Source organism: Solanum verrucosum, unplaced genomic scaffold, assembly GCF_900185275.1.
Source record: "Solanum verrucosum unplaced genomic scaffold, falcon-dt-bn FXZP01000228.1, whole genome shotgun sequence".
Lineage (NCBI taxonomy): Eukaryota > Viridiplantae > Streptophyta > Magnoliopsida > Solanales > Solanaceae > Solanum > Solanum verrucosum.
The window spans coordinates 3,484,435-3,506,648 of NW_026020210.1; the positions used below are offsets into that span (position 1 = coordinate 3,484,435).

Below are 22,214 nucleotides of genomic sequence, written 5' to 3' on the forward strand. Positions count from 1 at the left end.
AATGGAAGGAAGAAAAGGGGGCAAACTATGTGGTGCCTTGGGAAGAGTTCAAAACGACTTTCCTTAATCGATTCTTTCCTCTTGAGCTTAGGGAAGCCAAATTGGTGGAGTTCATGAATTTAAAACAAGGGTCTATGAGTGTGAAGGAGTATGCCCTCAAGTTTAACCAACTTTCAAGATATGCTCCACACTTGGTTGCCGACTCACGGTCTAGAATGAACAAATTCGTGATGGGTGTGTCCGACCTAGTGAGTGAAGAATGTCGGTCCGCAATGTTGATTAGTGACATGGACTTGTCCCGCTTGATGGTCTATGCCGAACAAATGGAGGAGGAGGAGAAGTTGAGGAAAATGAGGGGTTATGAGGCCAAGAGGGCCCGTTTTGAGGGCAAGTTCCAAAGTCGAAGGGGAGGCCGGTTTCATCAAGGCCAAGGGCTTTCTCATGCGCCCCATAAGGGGTTTGGCAATGACATTCCAAGGGCCCAAGGTGTTGGTTGTATGGGTCCTATTGATGTATGTCCGAAGTGTGGTAAGGGCCATGGTGGCCCGTGCTTGAGAAATACCGGTGCTTGCTACAGTTGTGGGGAAATGGGGCACAAGGCAATGGATTGTCCTCGAAATCGCAACAAGGGTAAGGAGGTCCGTCCACAAGGTGCCAATGTGGTTCCTTTGGGGAGAGGGGGCCGACAAGATGGTGCCCCAAGGCACAATCGATTTTATGCTTTGCATGGGAGGCTAGGGGTCGATGAAGTCCCCGACGTCCTTACCGGTATGTTGAAAATCTTTGACTTTGATGTATATGCATTAATTGATCCGGGTGCCTCTCTTTCTTTTGTCACCCCTTTTGTTGCCAAAAAGTTTCATGTTGAGCCCGACTTGTTGCGTGAGTCATATAAGGTGTCTACTCCTATTGGTGCATATATTGTTGCTAGGAAGGTCTATAGAAATTGTCCTATTTGCATCTTGCATAAAATATTGTCTTGTGATCTTGTTGAGTTGAACATGGTCGATTTTGATGTTGTTCTTGGGATGGATTAGTTGCATGCATACTATGCTTCCATTGATTGTAGAACCCGTAGGGTCAAGTTCCAATTCCCAAGTGAACCCATTCTTGAGTGGGAGAGCCAAAATGTGGTAGTCAAGGGTAGGTTCATCTCTTGCATTAAAGCCCGTAAGTTGATCTCTAAGGGGTATCTCTATCACCTTGTGAGGGTTAGGGATGTGGAGTCCAAAACCCTTCTTATAGAGTCAGTTCCGGTCGTAAATGAATTCCTTGGTGTCTTTCCTAATGACCTTCCCGGTGTTCCTCCCGAAAGGGAAATAGATTTTGGCATAGACCTCCTCCCTGATACTCAACCCATTTCTATTCCCCCTTACCGTATGGCCCCGGCGGAGTTAAAGGAGTTGAAGGAACAATTGAGGGACTTGTTGGAGAAGGGTTTTATTAGGCCTAGCCAATCACCATGGGGTGCACCGGTGTTGTTTGTGAAGAAGAAAGATGGGTCCCTTAGGATGTGTATTGATTACCGGTAACTCAATAGGGTCACCGTCAAGAATAAATATCCTCTTCCTAGGATTGATGACTTGTTCGACCAATTGCAAGGGACTAGCCACTTCTCTAAGATTGATCTTCGGTCCGGGTATCATCAAGTGAAGGTGAGGGAGTGTGACATTCCCAAGACAGCCTTCCGGACTAGGTATGGGCATTATGAATTTATGGTCATGTCCTTTGGGTTGACCAATGCACTGGCTATCTTCATGGACCTAATGTCTTCATAAGAGCCTCCAATATGTCTTCACCCAAAAAGATCTCAACTTGAGACAAAGAAGGTGGCTAGAATTTCTTAAAGATTATGATATGAGTGTGCATTATCATCCCGGTAAAGCTAATGTTGTGGCGTATGCTTTGAGTAGGGTGTCTATGGGTAGCCTAGCTCATGTTGATATTGGTGATAAGGAAATGGCTAAGGAGGTGCATCGGTTGGCTAGGTTGGGGGTTAGGTTGGAAGAGATTGGTAATGGTGGTGTGGTTGTTGTTGATGGTGCTAGGTCTTCCTTGGTTGATGAGGTGATAGCAAAACAAGATCTTGACTCTTCCTTGTTAGAATTGAAGGCCTTGGTGAAAGAGGGCAAGGTGGAAGTTTTCTCCCAAGGGGTAGATGGTGCCCTTAGGTACCAAAGTAGGTTGTGTGTGCCTTGTGTTAATGGTTTGAGGGAGAAAATTCTTGAGAAGGCTCATAATTCTTCCTACTCCATCCACCCCGGTTCCACCAAAATGTATAGAGATTTGAGGGATATGTATCGGTGGGGAGGCATGAAGAAGGACATTGCCAAATTCGTCTCCAGTTGTCATTGTTGTCAACAAGTCAAGGCAGAACATCAAAGGTCGGGTGGTCTAACCCAAGACATAGAGATTCCTACTTGGAAGTGGGAAGAAATTAATATGGATTTTGTAGTTGGTTTACCCAAGACTAGAAAATGTTTTGATTCTATTTGGGTGGTGGTTGATAGGATGACAAAATCGGCTCATTTTCTACCGGTAAAGACAACATATGGGGCGGAAGATTATGCAAGGTTATATATTGATGACTTGGTAAGGTTGCATGGGATTCCTCTATCCATCATATCGGACCGTGGTACTCAATTTACTTTACACTTTTGGAAGTCCTTTCAAAGGGGTCTAGGTACGAGAGTTAAGCTTACTACGGCCTTTCACCCGCAAACAGATGGACAAGCCGAAAGGACTATCCAAACACTTGAGGATATGCTTAGGGCTTGTGTATTGGAGCTTAAGGGTAGTTGGGATGATCATCTTCCATTGATTGAGTTTGCCTATAACAATAGCTATCATTCTAACATCGGTATGGCTCCTTTTGAGGCTCTCTATGGGAGGCGTTGTAGATCACCGGTTGGGTGGTTTGAGGTTGGTGAGGTGGCCTTGTTAGGACCAGATCTAGTTATGGAGGCTCTTGAGAAGGTTAGGATGATTAGAGAAAGGTTGAAGATGGCCCAAAGTCGTCAAAAGTCCTATGCCGATGTGAGGAGAAGGGTTCTTGAATTCCGAGTTGGTGATTGGGTCTATTTGAAGGTGTCACCCATGAAGGGTGTGATTCGTTTTGGTAAGAAGGGCAAGTTGAGCCCAAGATACGTGGGTCCTTATAAGGTGATGAGGAGAATTGGCAAGGTAGCTTATGAGTTGGAATTTCCTGGCGAAATGGATTTGGTTCATCCGGTATTTCATGTGTCTATGTTGAGGAAGTGTGTGGGGGATCCGAATGCCATTGTGCCTCTTGATGTTGTGGGTGTTGTTGAAGATAATTTGACCTATGAAGAAGTTCCAGTCTAGATTTTAGATAGACAAGTGAAGAGGTTGAGAAACAAAGATGTGGCTTCCGTTAAAGTCCTTTGGACAAATCAACAAGTTGAAAGTGCTACTTGGGAGGCCGAAGTGGACATGCAAAGGCGATATCCTTATATTTTCCACTCCACTCAAGCCTAAGGTATTGATCTAAGCCTTTTATAAAATCTCAGGTCTTAAGTTCAACCCCCATGTCATTCCATACATTCATGTTTAAGTTGACAAGTTCATTGTGGTTTTACAACTATGTTGAGGTTTTTGAAATAAGGTGTAAGTGCATTATTGCATCCTTATGTGAGCTGAAATTTCCATGTTTGTGTCTCTCATGTACGTTTCTTTAACATTCGGGGACGAATGTTCCCAAGGGGGAGATATTGAAACGACCCAAAAAAAAAGAAGCTCGAAAATGTGCTTCGAAAACACCTATAATTGTAAATTCCATATATCTCAAAATCTGTGCATGATTTCGAAAATTCGACTTCATATTCTTATTCATGGGGTCAAATTGAGTAGGAAGTGGGTCTAACCCGAATTTTAGAGCAACTGTATCAAAATTCAAAAATCGCAAAAAAATGCAATTTGGAGGGTCAACTTTAAAGGGAAATATCTCTTAGCACACAAGGAACTGGAAGGGACACAACCTATTAAATTAAAACTCTTTGAGTTAGCTTTCCAACGCACTTGGTTTCACCTCATTCCGAGTTAGGATGAGGGAGTTATGACCATTTTCGTAAAACTTGTCTGTGCAGATTTGCAATTTTCAGTGAGCTATTTTTTTTTAGGCTAAGTGTTGGGGACATTTTTTTATAAAAAGGGGATATGTCCTATACTTAGTCATTTTTAACTTCAAAAACACTCTCTAAGCCCTCTCCAAAATTCCACCAAGATCCTCAACCAAATTCAAACATCTCAAGCTCTAATTCCGGATTCAAGACTCAATCTCAAGCTTCAATTCTCCATTCCAATCTTCATCAAGGATTCTCCAAAGTTGAGGTATGTGGGTTTGATTGTGGAAACCTTCTTTTCCACAAGTCCAACCATTTATCTTCTATTTCTACTTCAAGTTTATGGATCCTTATGGTTATTTATGAACTCTTGAAGTATGAAATTACTACTACACACCCTATTATGGTCTATTTTGCATATTATCATGAAATGGAATTATTATGTGATGTTTATGGTTTCCATGCTTCTACGATCAAATTATGAAGGTTGATATATATATGTGTTTGTTGTTGGTGGGCTGATTTATATGGATTTTGGAATTGGTTGGACTTAGTATTCTTGAAATACATGATTTTATTTACATGAACAGTAGCACACCATGTGTTTGATAAAATGTCTATTTATAGAATTCTTAGGAAATGGAAGGTCCAATGTACGTCCTATGAGTCAGATGGTTATATAATTACTGAAATGATGATGAAATGGACACATGTATATGATTTTCTCTATATAAGTATTGTAAGTCGACCCAGCCTAGCTCGGGGGGTTGTAAGCTCGGGTAACCATATCGAGGGGTTGGTAACTTGGTTGACTAGTACAGGGGGTAGTAGGCCCGTATAACCATATCGAGGGATTTGTACCTTGGTCCTTAGCTCGGGGGTGGTAGGCCCGGGTAACCACATTGAGGGGTTTGTACCTCTTTCGCCTCTCCAAGGGGGTGGTAGGCCTTGGAAATACTGTATTGATGGTCACTCGCCACACATGTACTACGCCCCACTAAATACAATTTTTATGTAAGCATCATTATACATATCACCTCATTAATATGCTATCTATCAGGTATGATTATGCATTTTGCCTATGATGTCCATCTATTGTTGCGCTGCATTGCATCCCATATACTTAGTACATTCAAACGTACTAATGCATACTCTATGCCTACATGATGTCACCATGTAGGGACCGGAGCATCGCTTGACCATCCTCCTCCGCGTGGCTAATATGATTTTCTATCGAGGTTATTGGTGAGTCCTCCATTCCGGGGATGTTGCTTATGATCTCTTGCTATGTATAAGACTTATCCTTTTTAGTTATGTGTTGACTATGAGGGTGAGCCCGGTAGTTTGTCTTGGCCCCCGCTAAGTAACCATGTTTAGAGGTGGTGTTAGACAAGTTATGTATTATGCTTGAGCTTGACTCATCTATGGTATTTATGTATCATTCTCTTTTTCTCTTGCTCTTTTAGTCCCGACTTCCCCTTGATTATGCTTATCGCTTATGGTCATTTTAATTGCTTCCGCGACCAAGGATGTGTAATGATATGCTATGAGGCTTGTTTGGGGTTCCTTCGGGTTTTCCATTCGCCGGTCACGTCTAGGCCCTAGGCTTGGGTCGTGACATATGAGAATTTGTTGGCTATGTTTTCTACATGAGAAGCCATAAACAAGCTTTCTTCTTCATTTTTGGACTTTTCAACAAAATTTGCCTGCTGCACATGGTTTTGTTGTGGTTTATTCTGCCAATTTTTCTCAATATGACCCATCTTTCTACAGAATCTACACTGAATCGATGGCTTTCCTTTGAACCAACAGTCTTTTTCTTGATGATTGGTTCTTTTACAGTGGTTGCAAGGTGGAAACTTCCCTTTCTTTGAAGATTACTTCCATGGTTTTCCCTTTGCTACTTTATCTCCTTCCATTCTTCTATTGTCCTTCATAGACTGTTTGCCTTTATGTTCTTCCTGAAATGCCACTTATGGTACTTCTTCATCTCTTATACTTGATCTTTGTTCTTGGGCTTGCAACTTGCTGATCAGTTCCGCCACATATAAAGTCTTTAAATCACAAGATTCTTCTATTGCTGAAATCTTAGACTCGAACCTTGCTGGTAAGCTTATCATCATCTTCTCCACCACCTTTGAATCAGGAAAGGTTTCACCAAACAACTTTATTTTGTTAACAATCTCGGCAAGTTTGGCATAGTACTCTTTCACAGTAACACCTTCTTCATCCTTAACATCTCAAATTCTCTTTTGAGAGTTAAGAGTTTGACAGTGTTCACTCTGTCACTTCCTTCGAACTCCTCTTTTAGCTTCTCCCATGCTTCTTTAGGTGTTTCACAAGCCATTATTCTTGTGAAAATCACATCTGAAAGTGTTGAATGAAGACATGTGAGGGCCTTGGTTTCCTTGACTTCGCATCTTCATAAATCTTCATTTGTGCAACTGTTGGATTTGGTCCAAGTGGAAGAGGATCCTCTTCACTTTCAATTGTTTCCCATAGACTAAGAGCTTTGAGATAAGCCTTCATCTTTATCACCCATATGTGATAATTTTCTCCTGTAAACATAGGAGGTCCTGCACCCAAGAAGCCGTTGGATGCCATGTTACTGTTGCTCAGCTCTCACCTTAGAAGGAGAAAAAACCTTAGCCTTCTTGCCTTCATAGGTCCCTCAAGAAGAAGGGCTCTTGATACCACTGTTAGTATTAAAAACTAGAAAGAAGAAAGGATAAGGTTCAACAACAGTTCTTTTTATTCATTATCATATTTCAAAAGGCATACACACATATATCTACACAAGCTTTTCCAAAGTAAGTAGAGGACCATACATATCCAACCACTATTGACTTTCTTACAAAACATATTCCATAAAACAAGGACTACCTTTCCTTTACATACTAAACATAATATTTAAAAAGAACCATTAAACAAAAACCATCTAGAAATATCTCATTTTCTAATAATATGGGAGTACAATCACATTCGCTTTTATGCTGGGGGAACATAAGTTTTATGATTACATGGCAGAAATAAGAGACAAGGAAAACTTCAACAAACTCTCACATGAGAAATCAAGGTTGAAATTTGAGATGCAGATGTCAACACTCTTATCATTATAAAATGCTCATGATACTTCATCTCTTTCTTAATCTTCTCATAGTGAATCTTTGTTTTCAACCTAAGAATCTTGTTCTTTCCACTGTCTCACAATGCGTTCCACTCTTTTTAAAAAGAGTCTCTTCCAAAGTATTAGCTTTCTTTTGATTCTTCGTGTCTTGTTCTTGAATCACATGAGCTGTTGATTATCTTCTAAGATCTGCATTGCTAGATTCCAAAGATTTTATTTAAATGACCTCATCTAGAACTTCAACCTTGATTTATCATGCTAATGCTTGGTTAGGTTGTCCATGTCTCTAGTTTCTAAAATGTAACAATAAAGTTTACATTTCCCAAGAATAAAAGTGAATGTGGTTGTATTCCCACATGTCTATCAGTTCATTTATTAGAAAACTACTCACAGAGAAGCAAAACCTCCATATATCCCATAATAGTGACCGCAATAACCAATACACTAATGCCAAGATGATGCAGTGGACCATATGAATGTCAAACATCCTTGAAAGAAACATAAGAGCTAAACTAGTCATGCAACTCCTTATTTAGTATCCATACCACTTGTCATTTTCATTTTTGTTAAGCGTTGAGTTCATGATAATCACCATCGGGGGCCACACTATTTTCTCTTCTTAGAATTTGATGCTATACTATCTTTAGCACTTCTAGTATACCTCAAGGTGAGGTGTATGGAAAATGACATACATCGAATTCAAAGATAAGGAAATAGTGTGACCCATAATGGTGATTATTATGAACACGACTCTTGAGAAAGATTATAATGACAAGTGGATTGGATGGATATCATGAGTTGCATGGAAATTTTAGTTCTTCTATTACTTTCAAAGATTTTTGACATTCAAAATGACTATGACGACATCGTGGTATCAGTGCACTGGGTTTTGTGGATACATGGAGGCTCTACTTTTCATTGAGTAGCTTTGTAAGAAAGGAAAAGATAGAGATATGTGGGAGTATAATCTCATTCGCTTTTATCCTAGGGAAACATAAGTTTTATGGTTACATGGCAGAAATAAGAGACATGGAAAACTTCAACAAGCTTTCACATGAGAAATCAAGGTTGATGTTTGAGATGATGTCATATAAAGAAATTGTTTGGAATTTTGCGATGCAGATGTCAAAGAATAATCAACAACTTATGTGGTTATAGAACTAAGCTTTTAAGAATCAAAAGAAAGAGAATATTCTTGAAGAGACTTTTTGTCTTGTGAGCGAAAAACACCATTAGAAAGTGTAAGAGAACAAGATCGTCAGGGTAAAAACAAAGATGCATTATAAGCTAAACAAGGAAGAGATGAAGTATCAAAAGTAATTTTTCAGGATTAGTTCTTAATGATTTACCATGACATGACTGCTTGGGGGATAATAAAATAGGATCAATTGGATTTTATCAATAAATCTAGTGCAAATGCTTTCTCAAATATTGAGGATCATCTAGCCAGGGCAAAGAAACTTGCAAATTTATCAAACAGACAAAGAAATGAAAGAGTTCGTGGAAGACATTGTGTTTTTTACTTAACAATCTTGTTCTCTTCCAATAGTGTGTTCCACTCTTTATACAAAGAGTATCTTCAAGTTTTTTAGCTTTCTTTTGACTCCTAATGTCTTGTTCTTGAATCACATGAGATGTTGATTATATTCTAAGATCTGCATCGCTAGATTCCAAAAGGTTTCTTTATACGACCTCATCTCAAACTTCAACTTTTATTTCTCATGTGAATGCTTGTTAAAGTTGTCCATGTCCCTTCTTTCACAATTGTAACAATAAAGTTTACATTTACCCAGGATAAAAGTGAACGAGATTGTGTTCCCACACAATTCTACAAGTTCATTTATAAGAAAACTGCTCAGAGAAAAGCAAAACCTCCATACATCCCGTGATAGTGGCCTCAATAACCAATACACTAATTCCAAGATGGTGTGATGGACCATATGAATGTCAAACATCCTAGAAGGCAACATAAGAGATGAAATAGTCATGCAAATCCCGATTTCCCATCCATACCATTGATCATTATCATTTTTGTCAAGTGTCGAGTTCATGATAATCACCATCGAGGGCCACACTACTTTCTAATCTTAGAACTTGATGTCATGATATCTTCGATATTCTATTATACCTCTAAGTGAGATGTATGAAAGATGGGATGACATCAAATTCAAAGATAAGAAAGGAGTGTGGTCCCCAATGGTGATTATTATGAACACGACTCTCGAAAAAGATGATAATGGCATGTGGATTGGATGGGATATCCCGAGTTGCATGTCATTTTTGTTGGGTTTTATTTGCCCTGAGTTTCTTACCATAAATAGGTTTTCCTTTTAGGAAAAAGGTTTAACAGTGGCTAGTCCTTTTCTGGTAGGAAAAGGTTCGGGACTCTATAAAAAAGGCTTTTTCCTCCTAACTCAATCAACATTCACAATGTAGTCCTAGGGTCTTTGAGAGTTTTGGTTAGGGGGAGAATTTGTGGGACACAAGTTTGATATGTTATCACTTTTGTGAACCTCTCATGTGTTCCAAGTGAATTGGTTGAGGTTATTTCTCTCTATATTTTTTACTGTCATATTTATAGTGGATTGCTCATCTCCTTTGTAGATGTAGGTTGATTGACCGAACCACGTTAACTCTTTGTGTCTTTTTGTATATTTCTCGTTTGTCTTCTTACTCATGGTCTTTCGAGGTTTGCTTTGCTAGTTTCTGCATGACACCTAATTATTTACGATCCTAACAAATGGTATTAGAGCTAGGTCCACTAGTTCATTGATGGAGTCAGGTTCAATGATGTAGCCAAGTTGGATGGTTCAATGATGGAGCCAGGTCCAATGGTTCAATGATGGAACCTGGTTAGAGATAGGTGTTCATCTTGGCGGGTTTAGTTTTAGCCGCAACCTTTTTGACAGTAATGAGGAGTTTTGTTGGAGAAATTTTTTCAGAGAGGTTCTCTATGTCGAGACGTAGATTTGATGGTGGAGATTATGGAGAAGAGATGTAATCTATTGGTGATTATGTAAAGAAGGTGGATAAATTTATTTTGTCAGAAATTCAGGCCAATGGTGAGATTTGTTGGGTTTTATTTGCCCTGAGTTTCCTACCATAAATAGGTTTTCCTTTTAGGAAAAGTTTTAAGAGTGCTAGTTCTTTTCTGGTAGGAAAAGGTTTGGAACTCTATAAAAAAAGGCTTGTTCCTTTTAACTTAATCATCATTCACAATGTAGTCTTAGGGGCTTTGAGAGTTTTGGTTAGGGGGAGAATTTGTGGGACACAAGTTTGATATGCTATCGCTTGTATGAACCTCCCATGTATTCCGAGTGAATTGGTTGATGTTATTTCTCTCTATATTTTGTACTCTCATATTTATATAGTGGATTTCTCATCTCCTTTGTGGATGTAGGTCGATTGACCGAACCACATTAAATCTTTGTGTCTTTCGGTATATTTCTCATTTGTCTTCTTACTCATGGTCTTTCGAGGTTTGCTTTGCTAGCTTTAGTATTACACCTGCTTATTTCGGTCCTAACAATTTCTAATTCTTATACTGCTTCCAAGGATTTTGACTTTAAAATGACCATGACGCCATCGTGGCATTAGGATATTGGTTTTTGAGGCCACTGTTGTGGGATACATGGAGGCTCTGCTTCTCATTGAGCAGTTTTCTAAAAAGGAAAAGATAGAGATATGTGGAAATATTATCACATTCACTTTTTTTTAGGGGAAACGTCAGTTTTATGGTTAGATAACAGAAAAAAGAGACATAGAAAACATCAACTAGCATTCACATGATAAATCAGGGTTGAAGTTTGAGATACAACCATATAAAGAAATCGTTTGGAATACAGCGATGTAGATGTCAAAGAATAATCAACAACTCATGTGGTTTTAGAATTAAGCCGCTAAGAATCACTAATACTTTTGAAGAAACTTTTTGTCTGGTGAACGAAAAGCACCATCATACAGCGGCAGAGAACAAGATTGTCAGACTAAAAGTAAACATGCATTATAAGCAAAACAAAGAAGAGATGAAGTATCAAGGAAAAATTCAAAGATTAGTTCTTAATGATTCATTATGACATGACTGCTTAGGAGATAATAGAATAGGAGCAAATTGATGTGATCAAACAATCTTTTGCAAATTCTTTTTCAACTATTAAGGATCATCGAGTTAGGGTAGAGAAATCTATAAATTTATCAAACTTCAGACAAAGAAATGGAAGTGTTTGTGGAAGAGAGGGAGAATAAATTTGTAAGAGCTCATATGATCATAGTCTACCTCTCTTCCAAAAACTCTTCCATTTCCTTGTCTTGATTTTTGATATATTTTTCAACTTTCTTAGCCTTGTCTCGATAATTCTTAACAATTGAGGAAGTATTTGCAAAATATTATTTGATCACCCCGTGTTGCTTCTGTTGTATTTTTTTCCTCCTCAACACTCCTATCATCGTAAATCATTTTGAACTGAACCTTTAAAATATGCTCTTGATCCTCTATTTCTTTCTTATTCTTCTCATAGTGAATCTTTGTTCTTTTGATTCTTATGGCCTGTTTGGAAGGACACCCTAGTAATTAGATTTGGTGTAATTGGTGTAATTACACTGTCTTGTCCTGTTTGGAAGGATAGGTAATTACTTGGTCAGCATGTAATTGGTGTAATTGGCAGGGGGTAATTACACTCTATAATTCACAGGCAGAGGCTGTGAATTGCTGGTAATTACATGGTGTAATTACCACCTGGTTACTTTTAAATTTCTTTTTTTAATTTCTATTTTAATTTTTTGTTTTAAATTTTTTTACTTCTATTCTTTTAAGTTCTTTTTTTAATTTTATTATTCTAAAAATTTGTAAAAATTTATTTTGTATTTTATATTATTAAATTTCATTTTCTTCTTATTCTCAACCTTACTTTACGTGATTCTATGTAATTTTTTCATATCATCTATTTCTTTATGCCATGCTTATTTTCTCATTAACATAATTTTATTATATTCTAATTTTTAAATTAAAATAGAATTTATTGTTAAGTAAGGTTATAGACTTATGTTTTCTTTATTAAGAAAAACTAAAACTAAATCATATTTATTGCTATGTTGAAATTTGTTATAAGAGTATTATGTTAAGTTTTTTTTTTTTTGAATTTATAACTTATGTTATATTTTCAGTTTCATTTGTTTTAGTAATATTGAATCTACATTGCACGTCATTTTTTTAATTAGAGTTGATAAATTATATTTTTTTCAAACATTTAATAATTTATGACATTTTATTTATATATTATTCTTTTTATATAACATGCATTTCACGATGTTCGTAGAAACTTCATATTTTTAGTTGTTACAATCAATTCAATTGAAATATATTAATTTGAAAAAATATAAATCAATTATTTTTTCATAATATTCGTTACAGAAAATATGTTTATTAATTAATATATTTTAAAAAAAGAATATATATCTTAAATAATTAATTTAATGTCATTTATAAAGTTTCTTATTTGTCTAGTATAAATTTTAAATAATTAATTTTTATTTTTAAAATTTATCAAAATTTTATGATTGCAATTGTGCATCCAACCAGAACATGTGTAATTACACTGTGACATCCAAACAAAACATGTGTAATTACAGTGCAATTACACTGTGGCAACCAAACAAGTCAGTGTAATTACTAGACAGTGTAATTACTAGGCTGGTAATTACTACCCTAGTAATTACACCAATTCCAATTACCATGTGACTTTCCAAACAGACCCTTAATGTCTTGTTCTAGAATCACATGCGATGTTGATTATCTAATAAGATCTGCATTGCTAGACTCAAAAGAGTTTCTTTATATGACATTATCTCCAACTTCAACCTTGATTTCTCATGTGAATGCTTGTTCAAGTTGTCCATGGCTCTTTTTTCTGAAATATAACAATAAAGCTTACGTTTCCCTAGGATAAAAGTTAACGGGATTATGTTTCCACACAACTCTATCAGTTCATTTATTAGAAAACAACTCATGGAGAAGTATAGCCTCTATATATCCCTTGATAGTGGACTCAATAACCAATATTCTAACGTTATGATGATGTGGTAGACCATATGAATGCCCACCATCCTTGAAAGCAACATAAGAGCTGAAATAGTCATGCAACTCCTGATTTCCCATCCATACCACTAGTCATTATCATTTTTATCAAGCGTCGAGTTCATGACAATCACATCTGAGGGCCATACTACATTCTAATCTTAGAATTTAATGTCATGCTATCTTCCGAACTTCTATTATACTTCTAGGTAAGGTTTATGAAAGATGGGATGGCATCAAATTCAAAGATAAGAAAATAGTGTGGCCCCCAATACTGATTATTATGAACACGACTTTTGAGAAAGATGATAATGACAAGTGGATTGGATGGGATATCTGGAGTTGCATGAAAATTTTCAGTTCTTATACTACTTTCAAGGATTTTGTCATTCAAAATGACCATGAAGTTATCGTTGCATCTGTATATTGGATTTTGAGGCCAGTGTCATGGGATACACACGGAGACTCTACTTCTCACTGAGTAGTTTTCTAAATTAGAAAGAGATAGAGATATATGGGAATATTATCACATTCACTTTTATCCTGGGGGAAACGTAAGTTTTATGGTTACATAAAAGAAATAAGAGAAATGAAAAACTTCAACAAGCATTTACATGAGAAATCAGGGTTGAAGTTTGAGATAAAGTCATATAAATAAACTATTTGGAATCCAGCGATGCAAATGTCGAAGAATAACCAACAATTCATGTGGTTTTAGAATTAAGCTGCTAAGAATCAAAAGAAAGATAAGTACTTTTGAAGAAACTTTTTATCTGGTGAACGAAGAGCACAATCAGACAGTGGAAGAGAACAAGACCATCAGGGTAAAAATAATGATGCATTATAAGCAAAACATGGAAGAGATGAAGTATCAAGGGAAATTTTTCAAGGATTAGTTCTTAATAATTTACTATGATAAGACTTCTTAGGAGATAATAGAGTAGGAGAAATTGACTGTGATTAAACAATCTTTTGCAAATGCTTCTTCAACTATTGAGGATCATCGAGTCAGACAGAGAAAGTTGCAAATTTATCGAACTTAGGACAAAGAAATGGAAGAGTTTGTGGAAGAGAGGGAGAATAAATTCATAAGATGTTATATGATCATAGTCTCCCTCTATTCCAAAACCTTTTTGATTTCCATGTCTTGATGTTTGATAATTTTCCCAACCTTCTCATCCTTGACTCAATGATCCTTAACAATTGAGGAAGAATTGGAAAAAGATTATTTGATCACCTTGTGTTTCTCCTGTTGTACTCTTCAACACTCCTAGCATTGTAAATCATTTGATCGAACTGATACTTGAAAAAATGCTCTCGAAACTCCATTTCTTTCTTGTTCTTCTCATAGTGAATCTTTGTTTTCAACCTAAACAACCTTTTATCTTTATTGTCTGACTGTGCGTTTCACTCTCTATACAAAGAGTCTTCTCAAGAATATTAGCTTTATTTTGATTCTTACTATCTTGTACTTGAATCACATGAGATGTTGATTCTCTTTTAAGATCTGCATTGCAAGAATTTAAAGAGTTTCTTTATACAACCTCATTTCCAACTTCAACCTTGATTTCTCATGTGAATGCTTGTTGAAGTTGTCCATGTCTCTTGTTTCTGAAATGTAACAATAAAGCTTACGTTTTCCCAGGATAAAAGTGAATGGATTGTGTTCCCATGCAACTCTATCAGTTTATTTATTAGAAAACTGCTCACAGAAAAGCAAAGCCTCCATATATCCCATGACAGTGGGCTCAATAACCAATATGCTAATGTTAAGATGGTGTGGTAGACCATATGAATGACAAACATCCTTGAAAGAAACATAAGAGATGAAATAGTCATGCAACTCCTGATTTACCATCCATTCCACTAGTCATTATCAATTTTGTAAAGAGTGAAGTTCATGACAATCGCCATCGAGAGCCATACTACAAAGCAAAATAAATTATTTTGTATACCATATAAATATGAACTTCATAAATAAATAAAAATAAAAGAAAACAAATTACGAATAAACTTAATTAGTGAAAATCATTATACGGTATTAGCAAGAATCCTATGCCTTACTGTATCAATAGCGGGGCAACAACAATAATTATTTTACGATTAGATCCGGTATAAATTATGATGGCCGAGAAAGTGGAAAAAAGAAAACTGTCGAAAATACTAAATTTGAACGGTGCCTTACCAGTATATATCAAATTCAGTATCGTAACAATACCTTTCTGAGCACCAAGGTCTTCTTCGATTGAATATGCCCAAACAATGTATTGATGCTTTTGCGTGATGCTAACAAACGTCTCATTTATTTATGAATTCTCCAAATATAATTTATTACTCTGAATATTAATTTTAATTTTCAAATATATAAAATGTTCATCCATTGTTGTTCTTTCTATTACTCAGTTGAATGGTAAATGCTAACTTCTTCGAATCTGACAATGATTTTGTTTTGTTTTTGTGATGGTTATAGTGATTCAATGACCGAAAACTTGATCTAGGGGAAGGAGGAAATGGATGATAGATATATTTTACTAATAATAAATTAAGTTAAATGATTTTATTGATACAAAAATCTAAGTTGAGTAATTTTATTGATACAAAATAAAGTTCAATGACTTTACTAGAAAAATTCTCAAAGTTAAGTGACATTTTAAGATATTAACTCCTCAACTATAGGGCTGTATTGGAAGGACTATTTTGGGTCGCCAAGAAATAGGTTTTTAGTTATCATTGGAATTTTATGGAACCGTGGTAGGTTTTATAATTTTGGGTAAAAGGTTAAATAAGAAATCGGGTAAATCATAGTTCGAAATATATTTTTCCTTTCTAGATATAGCGGCTAATATATATATCATTTTTACTTTTTAGATATAGCGGCTAATATATTTGTCCTTTTTAGTTTTTAGATATAGCGGCTAATACATTTATTCTTTTTCCTTTTTAGATATAGTGGCTAATATATTTGTCCTTTTTCCTTTTTAGATATAGTGACTAATATATTTGTCCTTTTTCCTTTTTAGATATAGTGGCTAATATATTTTTCCTTTTTCCTTTTTAGATATAGCGGCTAATGTATTTATCTTTTTCCTTTTTAGATATATATAGCGGCTAATATATTTGTCCTTTTTACTTTTTAGATATAGCGGCTAATACATTTATTCTTTTTTCTTTTAGATATAGCGGCTAATATATTTGTCATTTTTCCTTTTTAGATATATTGACTAATATATTTGTCCATTTTCCTTTTTAGATATAGTGGCTAATATATTTATCTTTTTTCCTTTTTAGATATAGTGGCTAATATTTGACAATAGGTGTTCAAAAGTGGATATTCACTTAATTCACCCAAATATATGATGGCTGCTTTTTAGTATAAAAGTGAAACCCTTAAAGAGGACATCTCAATCATCACATCAATACGAAGCAATATGGCAAAAAAGAGAAGATAGAATATCAGAATTGCCTGTGCATATCATTCATCACATCTTATGTCGCACTAACCTCGACATCAAAGAGGCGGTGATAAGTTGTATGCTGTCCAAGAGATGGTACTATTGCTGGACTTCAAGACCTAATTTGATATTCGATCAATTTCAAGGTGACAAATATATGCCCCTTGAAAACTATGTCAAGTTGGTTGATCAATCCCTACGATCCCATATCGAAAAAAACTTACATCTTGAACAATTCATCCTCACATATTGTGATTCAGAAGTGGATTCTCACCTGGATAGTTGGATTGAATTGGCGGTTAAACTCAACGTCACAGAGATGGGGATTCACCGCCTTACATTTTAAGACCAAATAGCTTACCTCATGTTATTTATGATGCTAAAAAGCTGAAAACATTGTCGTTAAGCAAGTGCAAGTTTGAATTTGATATTAGCACCACTCACATAAGATTTTGTTGTCTTGAGGCTCTTTCTTTGAATCATGTACATATTTCAGATGCCCAATTGCAAAGAGTTATCGAAAGATGCCCATCTATCAGGACTCTAAATTTAATTATTGTGAGGGTATAAGCAAATGTCACATTTTTGGCCTAGTACATCTCCAGTATTTGACTGCAAGTTATTGCAAACTCCATAGTGTGATAGTCGAAGCTCCATATCTTCGATGCTTTATATATAATGAATATGCTGAACTAGACAATATTCTTCCTTGCCAAATTGCTATTTTGGATGGTTACAATACTTTACAAACACTCGAGCTCACTGGTGCCAGCATCACCGACCAACAGTTTCGAGATATATTCTGTAAGTTCCCAAACATTTCTGAATTGGAACTAGCAAGATGCTATAAGCTGAATAATATAGAGATTCGGAGTGAAAAACTCAAGAAATTCACCTTATTATTAGGGTTGAACAGTCTGGAAAATCTCACGATTCAAGCTCCAAATTTATTGGAATTTGATTTTCTTGGTAGTAAAATGCCCTTCTCATATATGGATACTTCTTCCCTAGAAAGAGCCCGACTCAAATTCTTCTTGCCCGGCACACACTTTGGATCAGTGGACAGCAGTTGGTACACGAGCCTTCATCACTTTGTTCAAAAGTTCAACTATTCTAAAGATTTCATATTAATAATATTTTGCCGCCAGGTAGTTTACATTCTTTTTATGCTTATGTCATTGATTTATGCATTACTTGTTGAATTTTGTTTAAACTATGCCATTGACTAAATTCTTACAGACCAAAAGCATACTTATTTATGAAAATCCAAGAGAAGTTGTTATTCCACCAACCATGCTGTCGAGATATTCATTGCATCCATGCTGCGTGTTGAATCGGTCATTGGAATGTTAATGTACAAGCGTCCCTATATCATGTCCATAATTGCATGTACGGATAGCAAAGCACTGCAGGTAATTTCTTGCTTTACCTCAAAACGTCTCTTGTGCTTGTATAAACTAAGATATTAATTTGAGCTTAACTTTTAGACACCGATAGTGTAAAAGAATTGTTTTACAATCAGAAAATTTGTTGTTAAATGTTGATTGCTCGTCTCACAAGCATTATTGTATAATATATCTTATGTTTTTGCTTAAATGCAGGTGATGTCTACACTAAAAGGGTGTATACAAAAGGAAAATTGTGGTAAAGAATGTCCATTCATTACCAAGTGGCATCGTAACTTAAAAGAAGTCATCAGTTGTACTGGGACATCTGAAGAGGGAATGACTGCCTCTAGTGGTTTCTATGGTTGAAATCCACATCTGTAATTGACCAAGTGAATAATTTCGTGTTAAAATGGAAAGAAGAAGCCTAGACCGAAGAGTTTGGAGGAATTCAGCAAATAGAGTTAATTAGTGCGTTGAGAAGAAGTATGATTTATTACATATCTGTAGTTTAGTTGCAGTTGTAATATCATCTCCCCAGCTTCAGCAGTAATTGTTCTTTCCTGAATGAAATATAACAGAATTTCTATATCTTGACAATGGAACGTAAAACTCTGTTCTGAACTCTTTGTGTCGATCTAACTCATGCTAAACGTACATTCATACATGCACACACAATCAATTTCCCCCATTTTGATGATGATGATAAACTATGTAAGTGTATATCCATCACATCACCTAACTGACATAGATTTTTCCCCCCTTTTGGCATCATGAAATTAAAAACGTGCAAAAGAGCATAGAATCAATATAGGAAGCAGAATGCCACAATGTTAACTCTGGCCACTAGAGCTACACTTATTAGCCGTCCCAAAAAGAAATCTACACAGAAAGCCAAACTGGCCCTTAGCAAATCCAGAGAAAGTTTGTATATTACAAAGGGCACAAATCACGAGGGGATCGGATAGGTAATCACAAATCCAGAGAAAGTTTATCTTTATTTATGACTAATATAAATAAAGATAATTGATTGTTATAATCATCTCAAGTTGCCTAAAATAGCCTAATATAACTAGAGCATTCTCTAAGAAAGTTGTGGCCCATTTGTGGAGACCCCTCCCTTCTCTGGAGTTTATGTCCACCTTCCTACAATCCTCTTTGATTATCCGACTCCCATTATCTTCATTTTAGGGGTGGACATCCCCATGGATTCCCATTTGATGAACTTAGCACTGGGCCTGCTGGAGGTTCCTCATGAGTCGTACATGGATAAGTTGCGGGAGATGGACCTTACCTGGCTAAGAAATATGCTGGTAGAGGAGAAGTATTGGGAGTAAGTCAGCTGGATCACCACAGAGAGGTCACTAGCCACTACTACTCACCCAACGCCCAGAGGTGGTTGACTCTGCTGTGCTGGAGGATGCGTCCATCGGGCAACCTTACCGATGTGACCTATCCCTGAGCCCTATTGGTATCTTGCAGTATTGCTGGGATCCCATTGAATGTGTGGGAACAGATATTGTCTGAGTGGAACGACTTCGACCACGGTACTAAGAAATCACCTTTCCTTCCTAGTTTAGTTTTTGTGCTTTATAGGCGAGCAGGGGTGCCGTATGGACCACGAGGTGGAGCATGATGATGCATTCATTGTTGAATAGAACTTATTACCTCCGGAAGGCTTCAACCTTAGATACCTTTATCTTGATCCACAATTGGATTCTGGAATATCTTTTTGCAATGAAAATCCCTGTAAATTTGATACCATTTCATTGTCACTCGACAATACAATTTACTGTCTATTCTGATCATTGACAATCAACAACGTGTAGATTAATAATGCACTAATAATTAACCTGTAAGGTTTTAGCACAATAAACTTTCATATGGGCATATGTTGATCCTTCCTTTTCCTTTTTTCTTAACTTGTAACAAAGAAATCATTGTGCAACTCTTTCTGTTAAGATTTAGCACATGCCAATGGATACTATGACAAGTCGACAACAATAAGCAGAAAAAGTAAGAATCAAACTATTGGATGGTACAAAACGTCGAGCAAGTTGAACCATGACCAGCACACATGTCATGAGGGATAATGTAACACCCCAGAGAATTTTTCGAACTAAGACTCGAGCCGTCCTTCATGTGGAGTGAGATTTTACCGAGGAATAAAGATTTCTTGAGTGTTAAGTTAAGGTCCCTAGATGTAGCACATTGAGTTCCAAGAAGAGTTAAATTGGAAATAGTCATTTTTGGAAAGAATTCCAAAATCTGGAAAATTTGGCTAAGTATGGAAAAAAGGTGAGTTTTTGGTCAACTTTGAGCAGTCATAACTCCTAGCTCAGAATGATTTAGGTGAATTTCCAGTTATGTCTGGAAATCCCTTGGAATGATCTTTCCAACGCCACCGAGTTTGCTCGATTCTGAGTTCGTATAAGTGAGTTATGCCCTTTGGAAGTTGGGTTGTTGGCACAGTCGCACAGGGCAGTTTAGTCCAAAAATTTTAAGGGTATTTTGGTATTTTCCCTAGCCAATTCTTTTGGTTATATTAAGGTGGTAGGCTGATTTTCGATCAGTTTTTCTTTTTAAAAGAGTGAGAGTGAGGGTTTTGAGAGTGAAGAGAGAAAGAAGAGGAGAAAGAGAAGAAGAAGCTAAGGATCGTCGTGGATTTTCATCGGGGGTGATTCCTAATCAGGTATGTGAGTTCTTAGTGTTGGGTTGATCCTTTCCCCCACACGCCCAACTCGTTTTATTTCCGAGAAAAGCTTGGTTGAGTTGTTGAAATTGTTGGTTTGTGTTGTTGAAGTTGTTGGTTGTGTTGTTGGAAGTTCTTGTTGGTTTAGTACATGATATGGTTGTGTTTTTGAGTTGAATCTCTTGTATGTTGAGGGATTTTATGATCCTTAGTGTTGGGGTTGGTCCTTTCCCCCACACTCCAAATTCGTTTTATTTTCAAGAAAAGATTGGTTGTGTTGTTGATTGTGGTGTTGAAGTTCCTTGTTGATTTGGGACATGATTTGGTTGTGATTTTGCTGCTGGAACCTTTGAGGTTGAGAGGATTTAGAGTTGGAAAGAAACAAGGGGAAAAAGTCGGATTTTTGGGGGAAAAGGGCTGGGCTGTCGCGCCATCCAGCGTACCCCAAAAAGGGATGCTGAATTTTCCCCTTGGGGCAGAGCACCTGGCAGAACGCCCAGCAGGCCCCTCTGAAGTTGAGGGCTGGCGCCCCGCGCCTCTTAGAGCGCCAAGGACACCAATCCTTCCCTTTACATTTCATTCCCCACTTTTTCATACATGTTCCTTAGTAAAGTACCTATGTTTTATAGTTGTTTCCAATACTTTAAGGTACATCTTAACAGCCCAAACTCATCCATAAACGTTTGATCATACACCTTGAATCCATAATCCAATTCAAGGCGAGTTAGGATCAAAGTCAAGTGAAGTTAGAAGTCAAGTCTAGAAATTAAGAAGTAAGTCAAAGCATGTCTTTAAAGCCTTTCAAAGAGTCTTCATTGATCGTTTTAACTTCATTTTAAGGCTCAAGTTTCAAGTTAAGTAAAGAATGTAGAGTTCCTAGTTAAGTCAAGAGTTTCAAGTCAAGTCAAAAGTATCGAGTTTCAAGTTAAGACAAGAGTTAAGAGTTTCAAGTTGAGTCAAGAGTTTCAAGTACAGTAAAGAGTAAAGAGTTGAGTTCATTTCTCAAAAGCTATAAGGGGACTAAGTATTCCCTAAGAGTTTATAAATGTTTTTACACATTTGAGCAAAGAAAGGGAACATTGATTCCAAAAGAGCCTTTGGGCTAAGCTTTGAGTAATTATCTCAAACTAAAGAAAGAAGTTGTTTTAAAAGCATGAGCCAAAGTATTTTTGGGAGTAGTATTGAGCACCGAATTGGGGACACGAGTTCTATTAACTCAACTCTCCATAAGAACCATGCGCCAACATGAGATTAAACGGATCATACTTTTTAGATGATCACGTAAAGTTAAGCTAATGGATCCACTTAGTAAAGTTAGCTTCCTATATCGATGGCAAGGTATAGGACGGTCCTTGGGCAACGTGAGGTAAAATGTTATGTTAGCTTCCTATATTGATGGCAAG

General features: G+C 36.6%; 1 protein-coding gene and 1 pseudogene across 1 annotated transcript; both read left to right on the forward strand.

Annotated features, from left to right (window-relative positions):
- The first annotated feature begins 323 nt into the window (after positions 1-323).
- LOC125830493 (uncharacterized) lies at positions 324-5,956 on the forward strand. Its single transcript, XM_049509690.1, has 2 exons — positions 324-768; positions 5,856-5,956. The coding sequence occupies exons 1-2, from the start codon at positions 324-326 to the stop codon at positions 5,954-5,956; spliced, it is 546 nt and encodes a 181-aa protein (XP_049365647.1).
- Positions 5,957-17,949: 11,993 nt separating this feature from the next.
- On the forward strand, positions 17,950-18,550 carry LOC125830495 (uncharacterized; annotated as a pseudogene).
- Positions 18,551-22,214: the final 3,664 nt, after the last annotated feature.